The sequence below is a fragment of the Pieris rapae genome, chromosome 15 (assembly GCF_905147795.1).
Source record: "Pieris rapae chromosome 15, ilPieRapa1.1, whole genome shotgun sequence".
Lineage (NCBI taxonomy): Eukaryota > Metazoa > Arthropoda > Insecta > Lepidoptera > Pieridae > Pieris > Pieris rapae.
In genome coordinates, this window is record NC_059523.1 from 881,087 (window position 1) to 903,549 (window position 22,463).

Below are 22,463 nucleotides of genomic sequence, written 5' to 3' on the forward strand. Positions count from 1 at the left end.
GTGCGAATGGGTGGGTACGCATTTACGCATACTGAATGTCATATATTGTGCCAACTCTTTCGTACACGCTTTAGCATGGATTTTTGTTTATCGTTTCTTGTACATAAAACTTCTCGGTATTCTGGCTAGGTTGTTCAATTAGATAAGTGACAAAATTCGCAAAATATACGATTTAAAAAAAAATCTCATGTCACATGGACGACGATTTTACTGAGTGATCCTGGAGTAAGTATGTGGTAAGAGACCACCTCACTGTATTCTTGGTCATGCTGTGCATGAATATTCATCATCTCGTGCACAAGGTTGCCAGCTTATAAAATTAATTTTAAGTTTTTACAATTAACATATAAAAAATTTTACAATTAAAATATAAAAACTTATGTTAATATTTTGCTCAGTAATGTGCTTTATATTTTTTTATTAGTTTCATACATTATATACAGTAACTTAGTATCGGATATGGAATACAAACGATTTGGTGATTTAGGCTGTATTACCAAGAGCTTTCTTCATTTAAGTGATCTTCAACTATTAAGTATGACTTAATGTCATTCGAGCCTCGTATTTCACTGCGCTTCAAGTCTTTTCAGCTTGAAAGAGTTGCATCTTGCGCCTGCTTATGACTGGAATCTCTTCGGAAAATTCATCAATAAAGCTTTTTATAAATTTGACGAATACTTAAATGATCCTAATCATTGGGATTGATTATCTCCAGTTCGAACTATTTGTATGACTCAAAACTTGGCGATTAAAAAGAGTGGCGGAGTTTCTTGCCCGTTCTTCTTGCCCGCTACACCCTTCACTTGCGAACTGGTAGTAAATGCAAATTTAGACTTATTAAACTTCTTCTTTTTTGAAGTGTTTACCTATATGAATAAAGATAGTGTGAGTTTGAGTGAAACATATTCTTTTTACTTGCATCGCTTGAGTTGATGTCTACCCGGGTTTCTTAGCCACTCAATACCTAAAATACACCGAAGACAACGGTTGACGAATACTTGGAGCTAGTGTATACAATTAACTATGGCAGACATTGATTAAATTAATCTCTGATTTGTTATGACCAGGCAATCGAACTCATCACTCATAAACGCTCATTAAAGCATTCGCATCACGAACCAGACTCCGAAACGGTACATAATTGTACTTTCAGGGTTCCGTTAAGCATAAACTACTCTAGCCACGGATTTGTACGTAATGTTAACAGATATTATCTGCGGCTTCTTAACTGCGGGGTCTAGGTACGATTCCCTGCAGAAGGATAATTGTATTGAGTATTCGTAGCACCAGCTCGCGAACTCTCTTGTTATAACTATGCGACATTTAGAGGGCAGAGGAAAACCCTGGTAGCTTTCTGCTGCTCCTCCAAGACAGTCTTTTTGGCTATAAAAATACCGATTAGGTGATTTTATAATACCGTGGTCCAAAAGGAACAAGAAACAAAGGAAGACCAATAAAGCGATGGGCTGACAGTATCGAGATGTGACGATGGCACAAAATAAATTAGGGTGGAAAAAGTAGGAGGAGGCCTTCTCCCGGACAGGGGCCGCATCTTAGTTAAAACTGTATTTATATCTATTTTATTTTATTTATGCAAATAGGATATGAAAAATAAAGGCTTATTATTATTATTATAATATCATCAGTGAACAAAACATTGTCTGCCTCATGCTATAAGCAAGAACCCAAAAAGTTTTAAACTGTATACAAGTTTTTATTTCTCAATAACAATGAAACGAATTTTTAATAATCACGGAACACTGTAATGGAGACGGATTTAAAAGAAAATATTTAATCGTTCCATAGCTTATTCAAGGTTAAATATTTGGGTCTGCAAAACAAGTTATATGCTTAGAATTTTCTTGAATTGAAATATGTAGAGAAAATTTATTTGTACAGATAATTTAATTTGTAATGTGTATTTAGACGGTATTTTAATATTAAGACGTGTTAAGGATTTGTTTGCGCGAATTTTCGTATATAAGTCAGGATGTTTTCTTTCGTTCTTTTATAACTTCGTAAATATCAAAAATATTTTTAATACTTAAATTAAAAACAGCATTTTTTGCTCGCTTTTTAAACACAATGTGACCAACTTGTTAAAAAATATAATGTCGTCAGTCTCATAGGTCATTCTCATATGTTGCATGCGAACCTTTTGTTATTCAAACGTAATAATAATAAAATAGCCTTTTATTCAGATCGACTTAGGTACATACATTACACAAAGATATTAAATTTCAAATCATGGTGGATTTTGGCAGATCTGTTTGCCAGTCGGCAAAGACCTCCTCCAACCTTTTCCATTCATATCTTTCATCTCTGTTCCACATCACTCCTACAACTTGTCTGATGTCGTCGTCCCGTCTTTTTTGTAGTCTTCCTCTAATATTTGCCTTCCCTAGGGTACTATCGTGTCACAATTTTACTCCATTTGTCTTTTCCTCTTTGATGTGTCCAGCCTTTCTTCATTTAAGTCTAAAACCTATTCGATTAGTATTTTGACACGTCGAATTCTTGAAACATTAAAAGCTGCATCGAAGTTTATCAAAATTTTCGTTTATAAGTTAAAAAATTCGATCCCGTGTCATTGACCTTTTAAATAAACTTAATTGTAACTTTGCGGTTAATTCACCGTTGTAATCTCAACTTTAGTGCCTGGGATTGTATCTTTACAATTCAATATTACAAGTACTTTCATGAAAACTTTTATGATATATAGTTTAAATATAGGTTTCTCGAAAAGTAACAAATCTTACAGACTGTTGATGTAATGTTAAAATAGGCAAAGCCTCAGCGAATCCCGAGGTATAATTATCAAGGACACTGTAAGGTTTTCCTACTCAACAATCTGAAATATATGATTTCAACTTCTTTTTAATCATAAATCTATTCCTTCCACTTTTTTTTGCGGTGTATAAAAAATATCATTTTACGGATGAAGCGTCACGAAGATGTGCAGTGTTTTGGTCAAAGAAAAAGGGAGAGAGCGATTGAGACCGATTGAGAGAGAGAGTGAGAAAGGGAGATCGACACAAAATACACGCTATTGGTTGATGTATTCCTTTAGAAGTTACATATTAGAATTTTTGATGGTAATTCTGTCGCATAACGTCTTGTGCAGTAAACGCAGATTTTTTTTTAACCGGATGAATATAAACAAATTTATGGAGTGATCATATACTGGTACATGATCATCTATTTAGACTCTTATTGCTTAAATGCCTTAGTAATAATTAATTTACAAAGAAATTTCACTTCTGACATGTGTACTTTGTACGCAAACACTCTTTGTTCTTCTGCAAAGCATGTTCTACCTATATACTGGTCTACGGCTTAGTATATGTAATAAAGTTATTATATAACACTCCTTCTCGAAATAAAAACTCAGTTGGGTTTCTGCAATAAAAACAGATTCATTTATTAATCTTCCGTTCACAAGATAAAATTACAAAAGACAGCTAGGAATAGTCTCACCTGCAATAAAAACAGAAAACAACATTAAAAGTTTTTACTCCAGGTGATTTACTTATTATTTTCTATTAAAATCAATAACCTTCAAACCAATAATTGAAAACTTCAATCTTCGATACTTTTAGGTTAGAATCCCGACCAACGAGTATTCATGTTGTTATGTCATATAATATGTCATGTCCATCGATAACCCGAGTCTGTGCGAAACGCGGCAAATTCAAACATAAAGATGACCACGTCTCACACAAATGGGAGTCGTTATTTTCTTTATATATATACCAATGATTAATATGTACTACAACTGGCTATATGGAACTAGGCTTAAAATAAACCTGATAATATTATTAATTTTGTGAAGCCTTCATAGCGTGGGAGGGTATTCAAATCATAAATTTGACAATAATGATAAAAAAACTGATAATTAATTTGATATTTGCATGTTTATTTAGATGGCTGATTATGATCTTTATAATTAAACATCCCATAATACGATCATTAATAGAACAAGAAATCAGAGTTAAGATGTCAGTTAAGGCTGTAAAAGTTCTCAAAATCTTATTGTAATGAAAAACAGTAATCTTATTATTGTTAACTGTCGGCTAAACACAGAACAACTTGGATTTCCCCAGTGGAATAATACAAGTAATGTAATACACAATAATCTTTAGGTTAGTGATACAATGGGAACAATTTTTCACTTACAGTTGTAAGAATAATATTTTTTTACAAGAATAGATACAAGCTTAACTCGTAATGGCGGGGAAATCTGTGTAACATAATTAAAAGATCGCATTTTACACTTCATTGTCAAACATATAATCATAGTCAATTATGTTAAGTTGTCTACGTTATAAAATTATTTAAAAATATTGATACATGTAATCAAATGTTCTATTTATTAATTTTCCCTCTGTCTTCTTTGCCGATGAGTAAGCATGTACAGGTTCCCGTTTAATGACGTGGAATAAGCGATACCTGTCTATCTTATGTTTCATAATAAACAGATTTTATTTTTTACCGTCGCCCATTAGTACTCTCAATACCAAAGGGCTCGCGAGTGTATTGATGGCTTTTAAAGTATTGGAAAATGTTTCTTCAAGATTCGAGAAACTGAAATAAAATTGACAAAAACAAATAAATTTACTTAACAAATTTTAACTTAATTAACCCTGTATGACAAAATTTATAGTACAGGGATAAAATAACAATTTTCTTTATTCAAAATTATTTTGAGCTCACTGTATCTATAACTTTACTGAATTGCGAATGAATTTCTTGTAATATTTTTTCGCTGCCTAATTATAGATTTTGTTGAATACAATATGTTGTTATTTGTAATTAAAGGATCCAGTTCTGGGTAATAAAATACAAATAATAATACCACAGGTATAAATTAACTATAATAATAACTTCAATATAGAATCGTCAGTATTATCTTCGCTAGAATATATACATTTTTGGAATAACATGACAAGTTTTTTCTAATGATTGGTGAGATTCAATCGTATCTATCTAATTTAATTTTTATGGTTTTATTTACTTTATTTGGTTTATATTGATTATCAAATATAAGTGTAAAGAGCGAAGAGATTGCATTCTATCCGTCGCCAAACATGGATTGTCTTCGTAGGGTTTGGTTATTGGGATGCAGGTAGGAGAACGAACGACTGTCACAGTTTGATCTTAGATTGTTTTCAATCTGAGATTGTGTATTAATTATTGAATTCGAGCGTCAGCCCCGAGGACTTTCAGGCCAGTCTGTGGCTAGACTGATGGATGTTTCTGGTTAGAGGAAGAGCAAAATCCTTCTTTATAATTCACGCCGACTGCTACGACGTAGGTCTCTTGGATATCTAGCAAATTCAGAATTTGATGCATACTTCACTGTTTACGTCTTAGATTTCATAAATTGATCTAAACTGGATCCACTGATTTGCTATTTTTCGGCAGCTGGATGGAAAATAAATTTAATAGAATATCTTTTTCGAATCGAGTACAAATTTATTTATGTATTCCTAATTAACTTGATTCAGAATCGGAAACTTTTAATTCTGTTACTGTGACCATCATATACAAAACAAAAACAAAGCATGAGTCAGTAAAACTGTGAGTTGCAGACGTTTTATTAACTCGTGTCTCACATAATTAATATCAAATTGCTGTACCCGAATCTTAACCATTAAAATCCAACCTTTCTTGGCCCTTAAGCAAGATTTTTGTTTTGTTTATAATTTGCTTTTACAAATCCTTATTGCTTTTACAATCCATAAATTAAATTCGGAAGCAATGAGGCTCTGGTTGTCATGGTTACCATCGTACAGTACTGGTATTTAAATGGTACCATGGTCAGTGATTGAAGTCCATAGCACGGGATCGAACCTACGACCTTAGGATTGAGAGTTGCACGTTGAAGCCAATAGGCCAACACTGCACTAGCGAGTATTAAAGCAATTAATCTGACATATCATTAATAATTTTGTAATTAAAAGTGCCATTTTTAAAATGAACAGTTACAGTATTTCGACAATACCAAACAACAGTAATATAGTAATCAACAAGTATATACTCAGATTACATTAATCTATGATAATAGCATTAATAAGTCAGATGACATTAGTTTCATACTTGTTAATTACGGGTTTAATAACAAGCTTACTTGATTTTACTACGAGCAAAACAAACGTAAAAATTAATCAGCTTCAAAGGAAGTGCCAATATCCTTAAGATTTTAACTTACACCAGTTTATAAAATAATTAAAAGGCTATTTGAAATGTTTTAAACACAGACACATTACACATTTTTATCTACTTTTAACTAATATATAATAACTATTAGCATTAAACATTGCACAAACTTGCACATATGTAAACAAAAACTGACACAGATTTGATAGTGCAAGAACACAAACATGGTTATTTATGGTGTACTTTATTGTTCATTATCTATAATGATAGCGTCATATATATTTATGAAACGGTACATTTAGTTAGGAGTATTTATATATTAATAAAAATATAAATACTCCTAACAATAAATAAAATTATAATAGTCATGGCTTCGCAACGTCAGGGAGTGGACAGGTATTGCGAGTGCGGAGCGGTTGCTGCATCTGGCGCAGGATAAGACGCGGTTCAGAGAACTGACGGCCAACCTCCAGTAATGGAGTGGCACTTGAGGAAGGAATATATTAATAATGGTTATTTGTTTCCGGCCAAAGCCACTGGATAAATAAAAAGAAACACCTAAATTTCGATAATGTAAAACGATATTATAAAACCCAAGGTCGAAAAAGTACCAGTTAAAATCACGCAATAAAGTGTTACTACTCGTACTCTGCGAAAACTGAAAATAAATAAAATTTAATACAGGATATCAAAATCTACAAATATGCAAGATACTTTATGTCTAATATTTAATTGCAAGAATTTAGTACAAATATTTCGCATATTATGCCACACAGAATGGCGTGCAAATTTATCTTAAAAGGAATGTTTAATGGAAGTTAATACATACATTATGAGTCATATCATTATAGTAAATTCTTATATCATTTGTAGTGATATAATTACATTATGTTAATTTTTACGTTGTCAAATTAATATCTTTATATATATATAATTCTTGTGCCACAATGCTCGATCCTATACTCCGAAACAGCTCCACCGATTCTTATAATTTTTTAAAAGTATATTAAGTCTGAGAATCGGCTTTCAAACCCCTGAGTTATAAGACTGAATAGCGTGTCGACTCTAAATCATACTAGAGACTTGAAAGATGGTGCATGTAAACTGAAATTTTTTTTAAGGCAGTTAATTTATTAAGACAATCATGGCAAAAATTGTATCGGCTTTTCTCAAACAATCAAAAAACAGGTTTGAGAAACAAGCAACCGACTCTCAAAATACGATTACAGATGGTGTACACCTTTTCAGGGCTCCAATTTGAGGTCATTCACCTCTTTAAGAAGAATTTGAATTACATCATTATTCAGTAAAGTTACACTTGTTTCATTAACAATCAAATACATATTTTATTCATTGTTTTAAAATATTGGTATGTACATCTTTATATAAACAAACAGGAAGGCCGTAGTACTTTTTAAGTAGACTTATAGTAAATCAAATCATTTGTATCATTATTTTGATAAAGTCATCTAGATAACCTATATTATCCTAGAGTATTATTAATTATCTCTTTCTATCGTATAGTGTTTATGTTGTGATAGTTGTTGATGATTTTAATAATAGTTTATTCTTTTAAATAAGGGGATCAGTGTTTCTATTTTCTAAAAAAAAATGTTATATATATGAAAATATTCGATCCACAACAACACTTAACACTGGCTAAAGGATAAAAAGAAAACGGTAAAACAAAAATGTTTATTTAATTTTCTCAGAATTTCTTCAAAATCACGGCTACATAACCAAAAGTATTCTTATTTTTTGTTAAACAAAAACAGTTAAAACAAATCTTTGGTCATACTAATTACTGACTATATAAAAAGGATATATTCAAATTACCAGTTGTACATAAATAAGCAATGCTTATTCATAAATTGTTCTTCATTATAAAACATAATTTAAATGGCAATAATTAATTTGTAAACACACTTTGAAATACTCATAAACACACATATTTTAAATCTCGCATAAATTATATATTTAATTTAATTCAAATGAATTATTTTGTTCACCTGCCACGTGTTTCTTCTTCTTCTTTTCTAAGCATGGTATGTCAAAGAACTTCTGGTTTAAAATCAGGTTCTCTGCATCCGCAAAGGTTTGTGGCATTTCCTTACCACCAGTTTCAGGTATAATGCATGCGCATAAGGCTCCAATAATGGATAACAGACCAACGATAAGCAGTGGTAACCATATAATAAAATTACCTAAATATACTATGTAAGGAGATATACCAGTAGCTACGTAACCGCATATATGAACAATTGATGCAGCGGAGCCTCTCACAGAAGTTGGCACTACCTCTGCACACCACTGCATTCCGACACTAACTGAAATATTAACGGCAAATCGTGCTATAATCGCACATATTACGGAAGGTAGACCCTCTCCAACAAACGCAGTTAATATACAAAAAACAGCGCATAAAGATAAAGATGAAATAGACATCCATTTACGACCTAATATATCTAACAGTAATGTAATTAAAATCAACGATGGGAATTCGGTAAATGATATTAAAGTAAATGATAGGAAAAAGTCAAAACCTAAGGCACCGATACTCCGTAATAAAGCATCAAAGACCATAACACAACACATATATTCTATACACACACAAATAAACACTTTTCTTGTCAATGGACGTCGGAAAATCTCTATTGAACTCGTGCTTTCTTCATTCTTTTGATTTTTGAACGATTCCTTAAATTCTTCTACCAATTTCACTGGAACTGGTACACCGTTTACTTTGCCTATATTAACAACTTTCTGGACGGCTTCATCTACTCTATTCTTTGACAGCAACCATCTAGGACTCTCTGGGATGATGAAAGGCGCTAACAAAGCCAATGCCATAGGTACACTTGTTGCTAAACTTAAGATCTTCCAGTCATTACACGCCAATGCTATCCAGGGTAGGATCATTGCTCCGAATGTAAAGAATATCGCAAATGGTAAATTAGTTATGACCGTTCTATACTTAGGCGCCACGTATTCTAACACTAAGAGATATGTCATCATCATGCAATTGTCATAGCACATACCCATTATAAATCTACAGATAGAAAACTGTATTATGTCATTAGCGAAGATACTAATCACCCCAGCAACACATCCGATCAAATTACTTATGGTAGCCGCTGGTAACCTTCCGTATTTATCAGCAATCCATCCAATAATGAACCCTCCAACAATTGATCCCAAAAAGAAGATAGACTGGGCCGTTGCCTGGTAGCTATTCTTATCACATACCCACCCTAATTCACTGGAAATTGTTGGATATGGAATTTCCGTTTTATTAAACTCCCATCCATATTGGCATTGTTGCACCCCCCACGATGTATTTGGGTACTGTCCAGTACTTAGGACCTCTGTCCAATTAGCGTTGTATGTGGAACATTGTGAGTAGCCGAAGCGGCTGTTAGGATCCGAAGGTATAGCAAGAGTTCTTCTTTCTACCGCTGTCAGGTTCTCAAGCTCCGGTATCCAACACCAGTGGTTAGGTGATACTTCAGTCATGAATAACTGTGAGAAGTATGCAAACACATCGAATACATAGAACGGGCCGGTAATAAAGAACAAATACAGCTGGTATTTCCCGAATTTTCCAGCTGATGAGAGTAATTCATCATAGTCTACGACCCTGTCTGGTTTTCCTTCCATTTTTATTTTTTTAATTTTCTCTTAAGCGTTCGGTAGCTGAATGTGAAAGATCGACATAGATCCATAAGGAATTGTTTTTAGAATCGCGTTACCTTGTTGCGAGGTTTCTTTTTATAGCCATTATCTTTACAATCGGTAAAGCTAGTTAATTATTAAGACAATAATGTAATTGCGGCTATTAATTTTATAATTTTGTTTAATAATTAATGTCGAATGTTTGGTCATATTTCATTGTTGTATGGACAGGAAAAATAAATCGCGTGCTAATTTATAGGAAGGACATAAATGACATGGATTTTTTTTTAGTCGCAACTAAGAACAATACAATCATCAAAAAATAACAAGAGCAGTGAATAATTTATACCTAACAAAGTCTTTATTGATCCCAAGGTGGGAACTATTAAAAATTTATAACAAAATGAGCTAGACTAGAGAGGCTACTGGCAAAACAGAACTGTAAATTTATTTTTATGTGAAGATGAAACACAAAATGGTCACAATTTCTCAGTCCAAGGAGGTGTCGACATTCATCACAATTTAATTTGTCTAAAAATTGTGTCACACGCAGTGACGGAAGAACTTTTTTGTTTATCTGAGAGTTCTGCTTCTATGGACCAAAGTTATTTTCTGTACCTTATGATCGGGCAAATCATGTCCGCTTAGTAAAAGCGATTAAATAATTAAAATTTTTAAGTTATTAAAAAATTCTCAAGTAAGCCTTGCGTTATGCGTTTAACATTTTATTCTTAATGACGCCAGCACTTATTAGACAAAGAATTAATCATATATAGCCTATAAATACTTATAACAGTAGTCACCATAATACACAGTATAATACACAACAGTTAGGAGAGTTTTATCATATATATATATTTAAACAGTAGTATATTTCTTTCTTAATACGCAAATTTTACATTATAATTCTTCTTATAAATATAACATTGATAATTGTACATTGTTACATTGATATCACCCGATATCAATCCCAGGTCTTCAGGAAAATTATCATGGTAGTAGCTACACTATGAGCCATGAGGTTAATACTAAAAATCTCAGTTTTGTATCGTGTATTATAACGACAAATATCTAAATTCTAAGCTAATATAGTATTAGATGCAGAAAGAATTTCTACACATAGCGCCTGTCTTATGAGCACACCCTACATACACAACTTACACTTTCACACCATCACACAATATAGCCGAATGGGGTATTAAATGTATGTAACGTAAAATAAATATAAAAATCAAGTATACAGTATTTTCTAATGTATATGTAATTATTTGAACCTTTATATATATTTGTATTTCATATTTATCATGTTTAGTGTATTTTATATATTTTATTTTTTATATATTATTATGGAATATAGATTTCTCGTAACAGTTACTTTTGAATTTAAACACAATTGTTATGTATTAAATGTAGGGTCATTGAATCTTGTATTTTCGCAGAGGCCAATTGACAGCCTTAACTGTAAGGTTATATCCGGTTTGAGAAGTGCCAATCAGTCTGAAATATTTTTACTCACAAAAAATATTATTTTAATCGTTAAGATTTAATATTTTTACTTGTTTATTAACACTTCGTTACATTACAATATAAAAATTGAACATAATTAAATGAAAAGGAGGGCAACTGGCGGCCTTTTCGCTTTCGAGCGATTTCTTCCAGGCAACCACTGTGAGTGAAGAAAAAAAACTGAATTAAATTACATAAGGTAGGCAAGAAGTGCAAAAATACATATTACATATATAATAAGAAGAAAAAACACTTAACAGGAACAAAAAAAAATTAAACTGATACAGGATACATAAAAAACAAAAAGTATAAAGTGCATATGAATCATGATAATTTAATTACATGTTTTAAGTAAACTAAAAAGTCAATTAAATTGTAACGCTTTCTGTATATAATATAGCACACGTATAAAACCACTTATTTAATATATAAAACAAAGATCTTAAAAAAGGTTAAATTGAGAGATTTAACGCTAAATACGTCATGCATTGGTTTTTTAGTTTGTTCTCGACGTCTCGTTTCTGAATGTCACCCTTCGTGTGACTCTTGTAAGTCAAAAACATAATAAAAATGACACACCGGAGACATGCTTAGTTAAGTTTCAACTCTGGTCCCTACCATTAACGCCTGATTGTAGTCATCTTTCGAAATCATGTCGTCAGATGCTACGTCATACTCAAACAATTAAAGGATTTGGGTAATATGTATTTAAATAAGGATTATAAAGATATCATGACTCAAAGTTACTATGTACAATAGCGATTACTCAAAAATTAAACAATAAAATACTCGTAATGCTCGATTCTTTAAAGATTCATGTGGAAGATGACAATTTTAGCTTCCGGATAACCTCTATATAGCATACGCTTGTAAAATAAGTAGTATCATTTACATATTCTTGTATTTTACGTTTGTTGTTCTTATTGTTTTTGCCATTTCACATATTCGTCTTTACTTAATAACCCCTAGTCTATAGTGAGTCGTCTCCAAGTCTTCCGGCTCTCTTTACCTCATCAGAACTGGACTCCAGGTTTGCTTGGGACATTGTTCAAGGCTGGGGGCTCGATCTCGAGTGGCCCGGAACCGCAGGTCTTGAATGAGCTCTCTGTGTCGGATATAAGCCCGGGTCCCTTGGGTAGAATGCATAGCGAACCCAGAGGGCCCATTTTAAGGGCGTGTGATGGGCTGAGGTGGTTTTAGTGGGTGGGGTTGAATCCCGTGAATAGCAGAGGGATTTGAGTGTAAACCCAGCCCCACAGTCCCAGCGTCAAGCTCGACATTTTTGATGCGGGCCTGCATGAGTGCATTTTCACCTCATTAAAAAAAATAACTTGAGACGGCTACGCTTCCGCTTTTGATTCCTTGTAACAAAGTTCTGAAAGGAACTCTCATCTGTAAACGGTTCATACATATTCTAGCTATTTAGAAAAATCATTGAAACCTTCACGGCGTTCAGCTGGTGAGTCTTCGGTGCCCCATTATCGAGAGTTATTCATTTCCCCGTCTAATTTATGTGTTAAAATTTCTTGTTGTCTATATTAGTAGTGTTCTGTGGTAAATGAGGTGGGTTTTTGGAGAATGGTGATTCAACAATTAAATGCCTTTGCATTTAATTGTTGAATGTTTTTATTAATAATTTTCGCCTCTATTCCTGTAACCGTAGTTGTCGGCATAATTCCTTGGGTATTGCACAAATTAAGTTCTGTTTTCATAGAATAATATTTGCCTAAAGTTCAGAATTCTGCTGAGCGTGTCACTGAACTCGTCTTAAACGGCTGGAACGATTTGAGTCTTACTTTTTTGTATGCGTTTGGTAGCCGCCCTGGATGGTTAAAATTCAGAAATTTGGCCGGAAGATGGCATTGTGGAGAAGAATAAAGAAACTGTAGAATATATCAGTGGTTCCGTTATCATCATAATGTTTATGGTGTTTTACAATACATATACAATTATATTTATCTTATCTATCAGAGCATGTATGTATGGCATTAGGGTGACGTAACCGTAATCGTGACGTAAAAAAGCCTTTTTGTGGCAGGTTTTATGAGCGTAATTTCAGAGCTGTTAACCGAGATTTTCTTACGAAGGCAACAGATCAATGTTATCATGTTTACTTCATAGTAACTGATAACAACGTAAATAACCTTATAAAATTATGATTTACATTCATATTGTCAGAATTGGCACGATGTCCAAAAGCATTAGAAAACCTTCAAAATACTGTAGGAGTCTGAAGGTTTTAATGTGTATTTCCAGCGACGGCTTAACCTTTAATTTATTTATATATAATAACCTTGTTTGCGAATTTAGTGAACACTTCCGTTGTTTCAAATATCATGCAATTAATAAAACTTACTTAACTGGTCTATATATAGCATTAAGGATTAGAGATATCTCTAAATTTATACCGTTCGTGTACTATACGATAGATTTGTAGCAAGATTAAAAATATATAATGGAATTAATTGTCTCGCTTTCAGAAGCTTACAATTCTAATATCATTCAGTAAGATATGGCTAATTAGTGGGCACGATTGTCCAGGTGATGCCTTTAATAGCCGCATACATCCCATAGTGGTGTATATATAGCAGTAAAGATTAGAGATATCTCTAAATTTGTACCGTTCACAAGCAAATTTGCAGTAAGAAGATTAAAAATATATAGTTATTAGTACACAAAACTTAAAATTCTAATATCATTCAGTAAGATATGACCTGACACGTCTGTCCAGGTCCATAGATGCTTAAATGAACCCATTATACTGCCCAGGGAAGATGGAAGGAGATCCACTCCTTTGCTGTTTTGATCAGAAACAACGAATCGAATCCTGCAAACTGGGGATGTCAACAAACAACAGATGACGCACAAAATGTAACAAACGCTACTAGGTTTCTTAAGCAATTGCTATTACGACCTCCCAAATATTCACAATGTTATTGCTATATATTGTATAACATATATTATGTAATACAACAGTCATGTGAGATTTTTCAAGGTAAATCAGATTTGGTGAAATGACCTTTACAAGGTAACTGATAACAACCTTTCTCGTAAAGCTTTTAATTTTTATTATCAGTCATCAATTATGCATTTTTCATGGACATGGGCCTGGATTCTTTTTGGCGACTATTAAGTAGAAAACAGCGAGGCCGCGAGACCATAGTGACATGACAGTTAATCTATAATTAATTATTTAACTATAGTTAATTATTAAATCTTAAACTATAATTAACTATAATCGTCGTTCAACGTGGATGTAAATATATTTTAAATGTGGTTTCGCTCCACCAAATTGGAGGAACTTCACCGATCTGGTGATCAAGGTGTCAAATAATAGTCTTCATATCACGTATATAAATAAATTATAGTTACATTAAATTCCCTCGGACCAATAAATCATAAAAAAAAAGAAGAAACGTTATTTACTTTTTAGTGTTTTTTAATGGCTTATTTCGGTCTACGGACATTAGACAGATTTATTTATTATGAAAAATGGTTTGAATTCAAAACATTAATATTTCATCCCACGATTCGATTTGAGATCGTATTAGCTCTGCTTATGCAGATGTGTTTTCAATGTTACATACATTTTATGTCTTCTCTAACTACAAATTAAACTATAAATGTAATCAAAGACAAGCTTATTTTACCTTAATTACTGTTTATTAATTGTTTTCTATATTTGTATTGTCTATTCGTGTATTTATTTATATATTCACACTTCGTTGCTAGAAAGAAACACAATTAGCACAATACATAAAAATTACAAGGGATGCAACGGGCGAATCTTCCAGGCAACCGTAATAACAAAAGAAAACAATAAATAAAAATAAGTATATGCCATGTTTGCCAATTAAAATGTGTATATGTTTTATCAATTTATCAGTTTATTGATCGGTGGTAAGGTTTTATCAATTAAAAAAATACTTGATCGTCTTTTTCGCGTTTAGGTTTGTATGTCTAGGTCAGTTCGACCATGAATACTGAAAAATAAAAATTTGCTCTAATTAATTTCCGGCATCCATTTATAGCAACGGCCGCGGATTTAAATATATTTTATAATTATTAGCTGCCGCCCGCGGTTTTACTTGGAAAGGACAAAACCTTGGAAGCTATTTCAAAGTCACTACCATAACAAATACGGTTTCTGGGTATTTAATGTCTAAATTGCGTTGCTTCGCTGTAAATTGAGACCTTCGGACTCCTACAGTATTGTGAAGGTTTTCTAATCTTTTGGACATCGACAATTCTAAAAACAAGTCGTATATTTCTCTCTTTATTGTTTTTTATTATAAAAAGTACATTGTTATCAGTTATCTGCGAAACAAACATGATAACACTGATCTGTTGCCTTCGTAACAAAATCTCGGTTAAGAACTCTTAAATTACCCCCATAAAACCGACTGCAATACAACGATTACGTTTACGTCATACCAGTGTAAAATGACCATTTTTTCTTAAACTCATAACGGGAAATTGGTTTAATTTAGGTCTAATAATAAATAGGCAAAAAACACTTTTAATAATTTATTTATTTATCACAAAATATAGATATCCCAAATGTTTCGTTATATTTATCAGAAGAACAAATTTGTTTTAATATAACTGGTGGCGATTTCGAATAAGAATGAAACTCTTAGCGCGTTTTATATTCTACTAGTGACGCGCCCAAGCTTCGCACGGGTGCAATGCTGATGAAAAGCAGGTTTTTATTATGTATTGTTATTTCCGTCGCGGGAAAGCTCCGATAATATACGCGACATATACCATATAGACATATACCATCACGGACTTTTCTGTAGACCTTTTCAATGTGTACAATACTTAGTACATTATTTTGATAAAACTCGTAGGGTTCAACGCAGGCGTTTGCAATGTAAGCGGAAAAAATGTAATTATTTACGGCATCACATTAGAAACCTCAATAATAACAGTACTTCTCCACTATTTAATCGATGTTATTATACATATAAACCTTCCTCTTGAATCTATTAAAAAAAACCACTCTATCTATTAAAAAAACCACATCAAAATCCGTTGCGTAGTTTCAAAGATTTAAGCAGACAAAGGGACATAGGGACAGAGAAAGCGACTTTGTTTCATACTATGTAGTGATTGCTCAAATTTTCGCACACCAAATTCACACCGGGACTCGTAATTGTAGAAGGGGACAGTCCCGTCTGGGGACGTCTTCTCACTTTGTACTTGTGCCACCTATACATATCTAGTTAAGTTATAAGTATTGTAAAATAGGAATGGATAGACAAAACAAAGAATTATTTACATCATGTTTATATGGAGCCAAAGAATTAGATAAACTTAGCAAATACACTTAAAACAGAATGTATTGTACTCCTTTGTGGAACACCCTTGCGAAGAAAACCTGATAACATTAATCTGTTGCCCTCATAACAAAATCTTAGGTAACAGCCTTTAAATCACTCTCATAGTTAGGTAGGACTCCATAACTTCGCTTAAGAAATTCTACATTCAACAATTTTACGTACTCATTTCTGCGCAACCTTCTAGCACTACCTCTCTGGTAGATTAGTCTCCTTTTACGGTATTGGAATCGGAATAGCACCCAGAAGTCATGAACGAGGTCTTGGCTTTGTATTATAAACACAGAGTTTTATTATTTTTTCAATTTTATCTTACCATGGGCACAAAATGTCCCAGCAACGTAGCTGGTTATGCAATGATGGTCTTCCAGATAATCTTCCAGATACAGAGCCATGAGATGCCAAAAAACATTGAATAATATCCGTGATCAAATAAGCTTGCAATCTTAAAATGCTAATTTTGAATGGCCTTACTCGTATGATTTATGCGTAGACGATAAGTCGAACTGAGAATTTAACGTAAAAAACTTTAATTTGAATTTATTGTTCCAGGTTTGTTCGTGTTGTTGATGTTAGGTTTCTTCTGTCTCGGAACTGGATTATTTATTGCTCTGGTAAAACCCTACGACATACTATTCAGATGGGTAAGTGTGTAGCTCAAAATCCTCAACAACTAACTACAGAAATTCCTTAAATTATTACGTAATTAATAACTATTTTATAGACAATCGAACCTCCGACTTCTGGATTCTAAGCGCTGATCGATTAAAAGTAAAGACCTTGAACTGTTGAAAACGGATCTCGTTTTATAAACAAGTTCAAAGATCGTATTATTATAAAAAAATATAATTAATTATACATGTTTTTGATGGTTTTTGTGAACTAGAGAATCCATCGTAATACAAGTCTGTTTTCTTGTTCAATACTGTATTTAGTAAGAAATTAATTATATGGTAAGCTCACATATATCATAGACCAGTGTTGGACTTTAGCGTGTGACTCCAGTGAGGGACTTTATCCTGGAGGTCGTAGGTTCGATCCCGGCTGTGCACCACCATGCTACGTGCACATTAAACACTCCCTCGCGAAAACATCGTGAGGAAACCGGCTTGCTTTTGACCCAAAAAGTCGACAGCTTGTGTCAGGCACATGAGGCTGATTATCTACCTATTATAACAAACAAAAATACACTACACCAACATTAACATTAAAATATTTTAACTCATCTAAATTTTACAGAAAATCAAATTCCAAGAGGGCGGCGAGATTTTCGATATGTGGAGGAAGCCAGAAGTCGAACTTTACACTCGTGTTTACTTGTTCAATGTCACCAATGCAGAAGAGTACATGGCCGGTAAAGATGACAAGCTAAGGCTCAAAGAAGTTGGACCATTTGTTTATCGGTAAGTGTTTTATAGATGTCTCTTTGCCCCATATGAAGGGTCTCATATCTATTTACGCCTGAACCCAACTTAACAACACAATCTCCAAATTCTTCCATCAGACCGTAACAGCCATTTGATCTTCTATCTTCATCGTAATAATTAAACCCTACAAAGACAATCCATTCTTGGCGACGGATAGAATGCAATCTTTTCGCTCTTTAAACTCAATACTCATACAAATAACGTTATCAATATAAAACAAATAATATTAAAACAGATATTTATGTTTAAAACATATCACATAGCTTTTTAATTATTTTAAAAACTGATGTAGGTAAGTAAAAATCTTAAGATATTGATATTGGCACAGCTGAACTGTCATTTTCATACAAAGGTCTATCCACATACATCGATCCGACCTATCATGGATTGCTTGCATCGACAGATGGCTATCACAATCCGTCGAATGCTTATTGGCACACTTTTAACGTTTACAGCTCCATACTACAAACTATCCATACAAACTGTCTATTATAACGTGGTGATACCTCCTACACTTCAACTACGGCTTCATAAATATTTTTTTGTGCCTTTGAACATAAAATAAAAATTTTCATGGAAATGTTTAAAACGACCAAACTTTGACAGTCGACTTTATCAAGATTTGTTTCTGTTTAACTATAAGCACCACCCATGCTTTATCGAATGTACAGTATACAGTATTTAGGAGTCCAGTAGAGAGGCCCTCTGATGTATTATTTGATTACTTTTAATCTTCTCAACAATAGTAGTTTAATTATCAAATTGTAAATTTTGTTGTAGAATTTAATAAGTCATACACAATTATACACTTTTCCAATTGACATAACTTACAATTATAAGTTATGTGAAATAGAAAAGACAGCCAAACCACAGGTGTGGTGGCTAATGTACCTTTTTAAACTAAACACATTATTTTTTATTATGTGTAATATAGTTTCCTCTTTCCTTCTTTTAAAACGACTTATTTAGTTTTATTAATTATTTTATTGGTTATTAACTAAATTGACAAAATAAATTAAATGAATCGAGTAACGAGTTTCTCACAGTTATATACTGTCAACATTCAAATAATAATAATAAATGGTTTCTTTTTAAAGAAAGTGACATTCATTCAGATTGATTACTTAAATCTTCCGCATAATCAGCCATATTTTTAGGCATGCCCATTGCCCATGTCATATTAATTATCATGATGTCTGTATAAGAACAGTTAAGCAAATTATAAGCTAAGCTCCCACGCCTTTAAAGTTTAATAGTTAGTAAAATCCGGTATATATAAGTGAATGAATTTCGGAATGCGATCAGGAACCTTTTGAGTCACCGATGCTCACCTTGATTTGTACAAACATGCTAATTTAACTCGCAATTACATTTAACACTTCCGTGCGTACGGTGCGCAAATTAATACATAATAAAGTAATGATGATCTATTAAGATTTTAGTAGTATTAGTATTAAGTTATCATTAATTGATTATATATTTAAATATTCATAACTTAATTAATTTTATGTAGTTCAACTTGTTTTTTATCCAAGATTAATCACCGTTTCTGAATTCTAAATATAAAAAGTATATGTGTCGCAGTAAAGTTAAATCAGAGAGTTGCTCTAGACAGTTAATTAAACATCTATATAATTACTGCGACTTAATTGTGAATTGAAGGAAAGAACGAAAGATTTATTAACACGTACGTCGTACACACATTAATATCACTCACTCCGTTGACTCTCCGACCCAAAAGATGTTTTGGCCTACAAAATGAGAATCTCTCTCCCTGTTCGGTCCCCCCCACATTGTCAATATAGCGGTACCCATGCCGACCAACTAGCAACACATTAAAACACAAATATATAACTTAAAATAAAAAAGTACACTGCCAATTTTTAAATTTGTTTTTCATTTTATATTTATAAATTTTCAATTATTATTATTCTGTAGGTTATCATGTACTCTCATTTCTGGGGAAGACTGTTCAATCTCCGACTGTACACCAATGAACTTCTTTTTTTATGTACATTGTACGCATTAAACATTCGAACGGTGAAAAAAATTTTCATGTTTCAATATCATCCCAGAAATTTCATCCCAATCACCCTTGCAGCATGGCGTTCGGAATTGAAATTGTTAAATCTCATTGTAAACTCAAATATATTAGTGATTTGATATTAATGAAACCTATTTTGCTAACTAAACCCACTGCCTGACTTATAACCCCGTCGCAATCCTTGTATTAATTGCAATACTTTATTATGATTTAAATATTAGTTTTGTGTACTGATAGCTTCGACTCGCGGGTTTGCATATAGCAGATTTAAAGCCTAGTCGTGATTGATTGATGATGATGATGATGATGATTGATGAAACATGAGAAACTCATGCAACTCTAGTAAGTTTTTTAAGGAATAATTGAACTAGAGGAATACACGAAGTGTGGTTATCGCTGAGGTGACATGTATGCATTAACTGGCTAGTTAGAGTAGTTGTTCAGCTAAGGTTTTTAATTGGGAAAAGGTAGTCGTGGTGGACCATGACGCAGTTGAGTTGCGCACTAGTGTAGACGTGAACTGGGGTACGGATTAAAGGAAACTGCTAGCCTTTTTCCCGTCATAAGGCGAGTCCACACAGAGCGAGTAGCCTCGCGATGCATTTGCTAGAGTGCGCACGGCATATGAGTGAGGTGAGTTTGAGCAAATTAAAAGCCGACATTCGATTGCTCGCACGCTTGTCTCGCCCGAGGCACGAAATGCTTTGCGAGGATGCTCGCTCTGTGTGTACGCTTAGTAGAAATAGACGGGGCTCCACGCGTGTCTTTTATAAGTTGGCCCGGCGCAAGGGTATGTAAACGATATCCCAATTATAAAAAAAAGTCGCTCAGGGCGCGTTGTACATCCATACCCAATTCACATTATAGTTAAGCTATCTTATAATTTAGTGACTTATTTTTTTGTGTGTTATTAATTTGGTTGCATAATATATCTATATTAAAGTTATCTTTATTTCAAATAATTTGAAGTAATTATTCTATATTATGGTCATGCGAAGTCAATAACTAATAATAAATCGGTTTCCTGTGATCTTTAATTACAATATTATTAAATGAATTACATGTTATTATAAAACTACTTAAACACTACATTGACAGTCTGTATGAACTAACGATAATATTTAATGTAGTTTTTGCTGCCAAAGCCATAATAAAAAAAACGTTTATTTACAAAGAAAGAGTTACATTCAGATGGATTAACTATAGAAGGAACAATAAATTAATAATGATAATGTTATAATAATAAGAAGAGTTAAGATATTTATAATTGTTGTTAAAATGTATTGTATAGCATCGCCATAATAAAAAATTTAAAGTTTTTATTCATTCGTTCTGTAAAAACTGCGGTAAAAGCGGTATCACTACCCTCCTTATTTGGCAACTAATAGGAAGGAGATTTAGCGGCCAAAGGAGAAAATTATCCCTGAAATGTTTCATGCAAAACGCAACGGGTAACATCTCCACTATATTCCTTTGAAATATACAATGAAAACCGGCAATTTTAGTTGTTAATGGCCGACCAAAGTAAAAAGTGGCACCTTAAGATTTTAAAATACTAACGTTAAAGTGAATTGAAAGTAAAATTATAAATATATAAATTAACATAATATGAAATGTTGTTCGCGTTCTTGTCATCATACATAACAATCAATCATCATACAACAATATATTCAAACAGGTCAAACAGATAAACTGTACCAAATTATTTATTTATTTACACTGCGTACCAGGAAACATGTGCTATATCACATTCGGAGTCAATAAACGCGAACTATGACACCTGTCATATACCCGATGCATTTGTTTTTGATATCAGTCTTTCTCTAAGCGTAACACAAAGTGTAAAAAGTAACTTGAAGTATTCTTGCAGGGAACATCTCGAACACAGCGAAATAAAGTTTAATGATAACGGAACATTATCCACAATACCAAAACACCCGTTGACCTGGGTAGAGGAACTGTCTGAGGGGAATAAGGAAGACGACATTTTATACCTACCGCATATCGCTTTGTTTGTAAGTATTGGAAAGTTTGATCTTTGAGTCATAGAGTTTGGTGATGATTGAGCTGACGTCATAGATTCGTGTCCCGGCTGTCCACCAGCAGACGTGTATATTTAACAGTCGCTGGTGAAGGTAAACATCGTGATGAAACCGAGGACCTAAGAGTTTACGGATTATATTGGGAAAAGATGGTTGATCATCTACTTTTCTATTAAAAAAAACAAATGACCATGTGACAGATATCAGACAGGTTTTCTTTTTGGTTTTTTCTTGTCTTGCTCAAGTCTTGCAGGCTTCAGTCTTGGTATTG

At 33.0% G+C, this 22,463-nt stretch overlaps 2 protein-coding genes across 3 annotated transcripts in view; one reads left to right on the top strand and one right to left on the bottom strand.

The window, feature by feature from the left end:
• Window positions 1-22,463, top strand: part of LOC111000499 (scavenger receptor class B member 1) — a 66,851-nt gene that overhangs the window by 36,343 nt on the left and 8,045 nt on the right. For both annotated transcript variants that reach the window (XM_045631370.1, XM_022269953.2), the window contains 3 exons: window positions 17,232-17,323; window positions 17,919-18,082; window positions 22,021-22,165. In XM_045631370.1, the coding sequence (XP_045487326.1) occupies window positions 17,232-17,323; window positions 17,919-18,082; window positions 22,021-22,165 (401 nt within the window). The remainder of the gene's footprint in view (window positions 1-17,231; window positions 17,324-17,918; window positions 18,083-22,020; window positions 22,166-22,463) is intronic.
• LOC111000500 (carcinine transporter) lies at window positions 7,810-9,895 on the bottom strand. Its single transcript, XM_022269955.2, has one exon. The coding sequence runs from the start codon at window positions 9,814-9,816 to the stop codon at window positions 8,137-8,139; it is 1,680 nt and encodes a 559-aa protein (XP_022125647.2). The 5' UTR covers window positions 9,817-9,895; the 3' UTR covers window positions 7,810-8,136.

What these genes read in the sequence shown, in the direction of transcription:
- LOC111000500 (XM_022269955.2), bottom strand. Translation starts at nt 9,816, where the DNA reads ATGGAAGGAAAACCAGACAGGGTCGTAGACTATGATGAATTACTCTCA.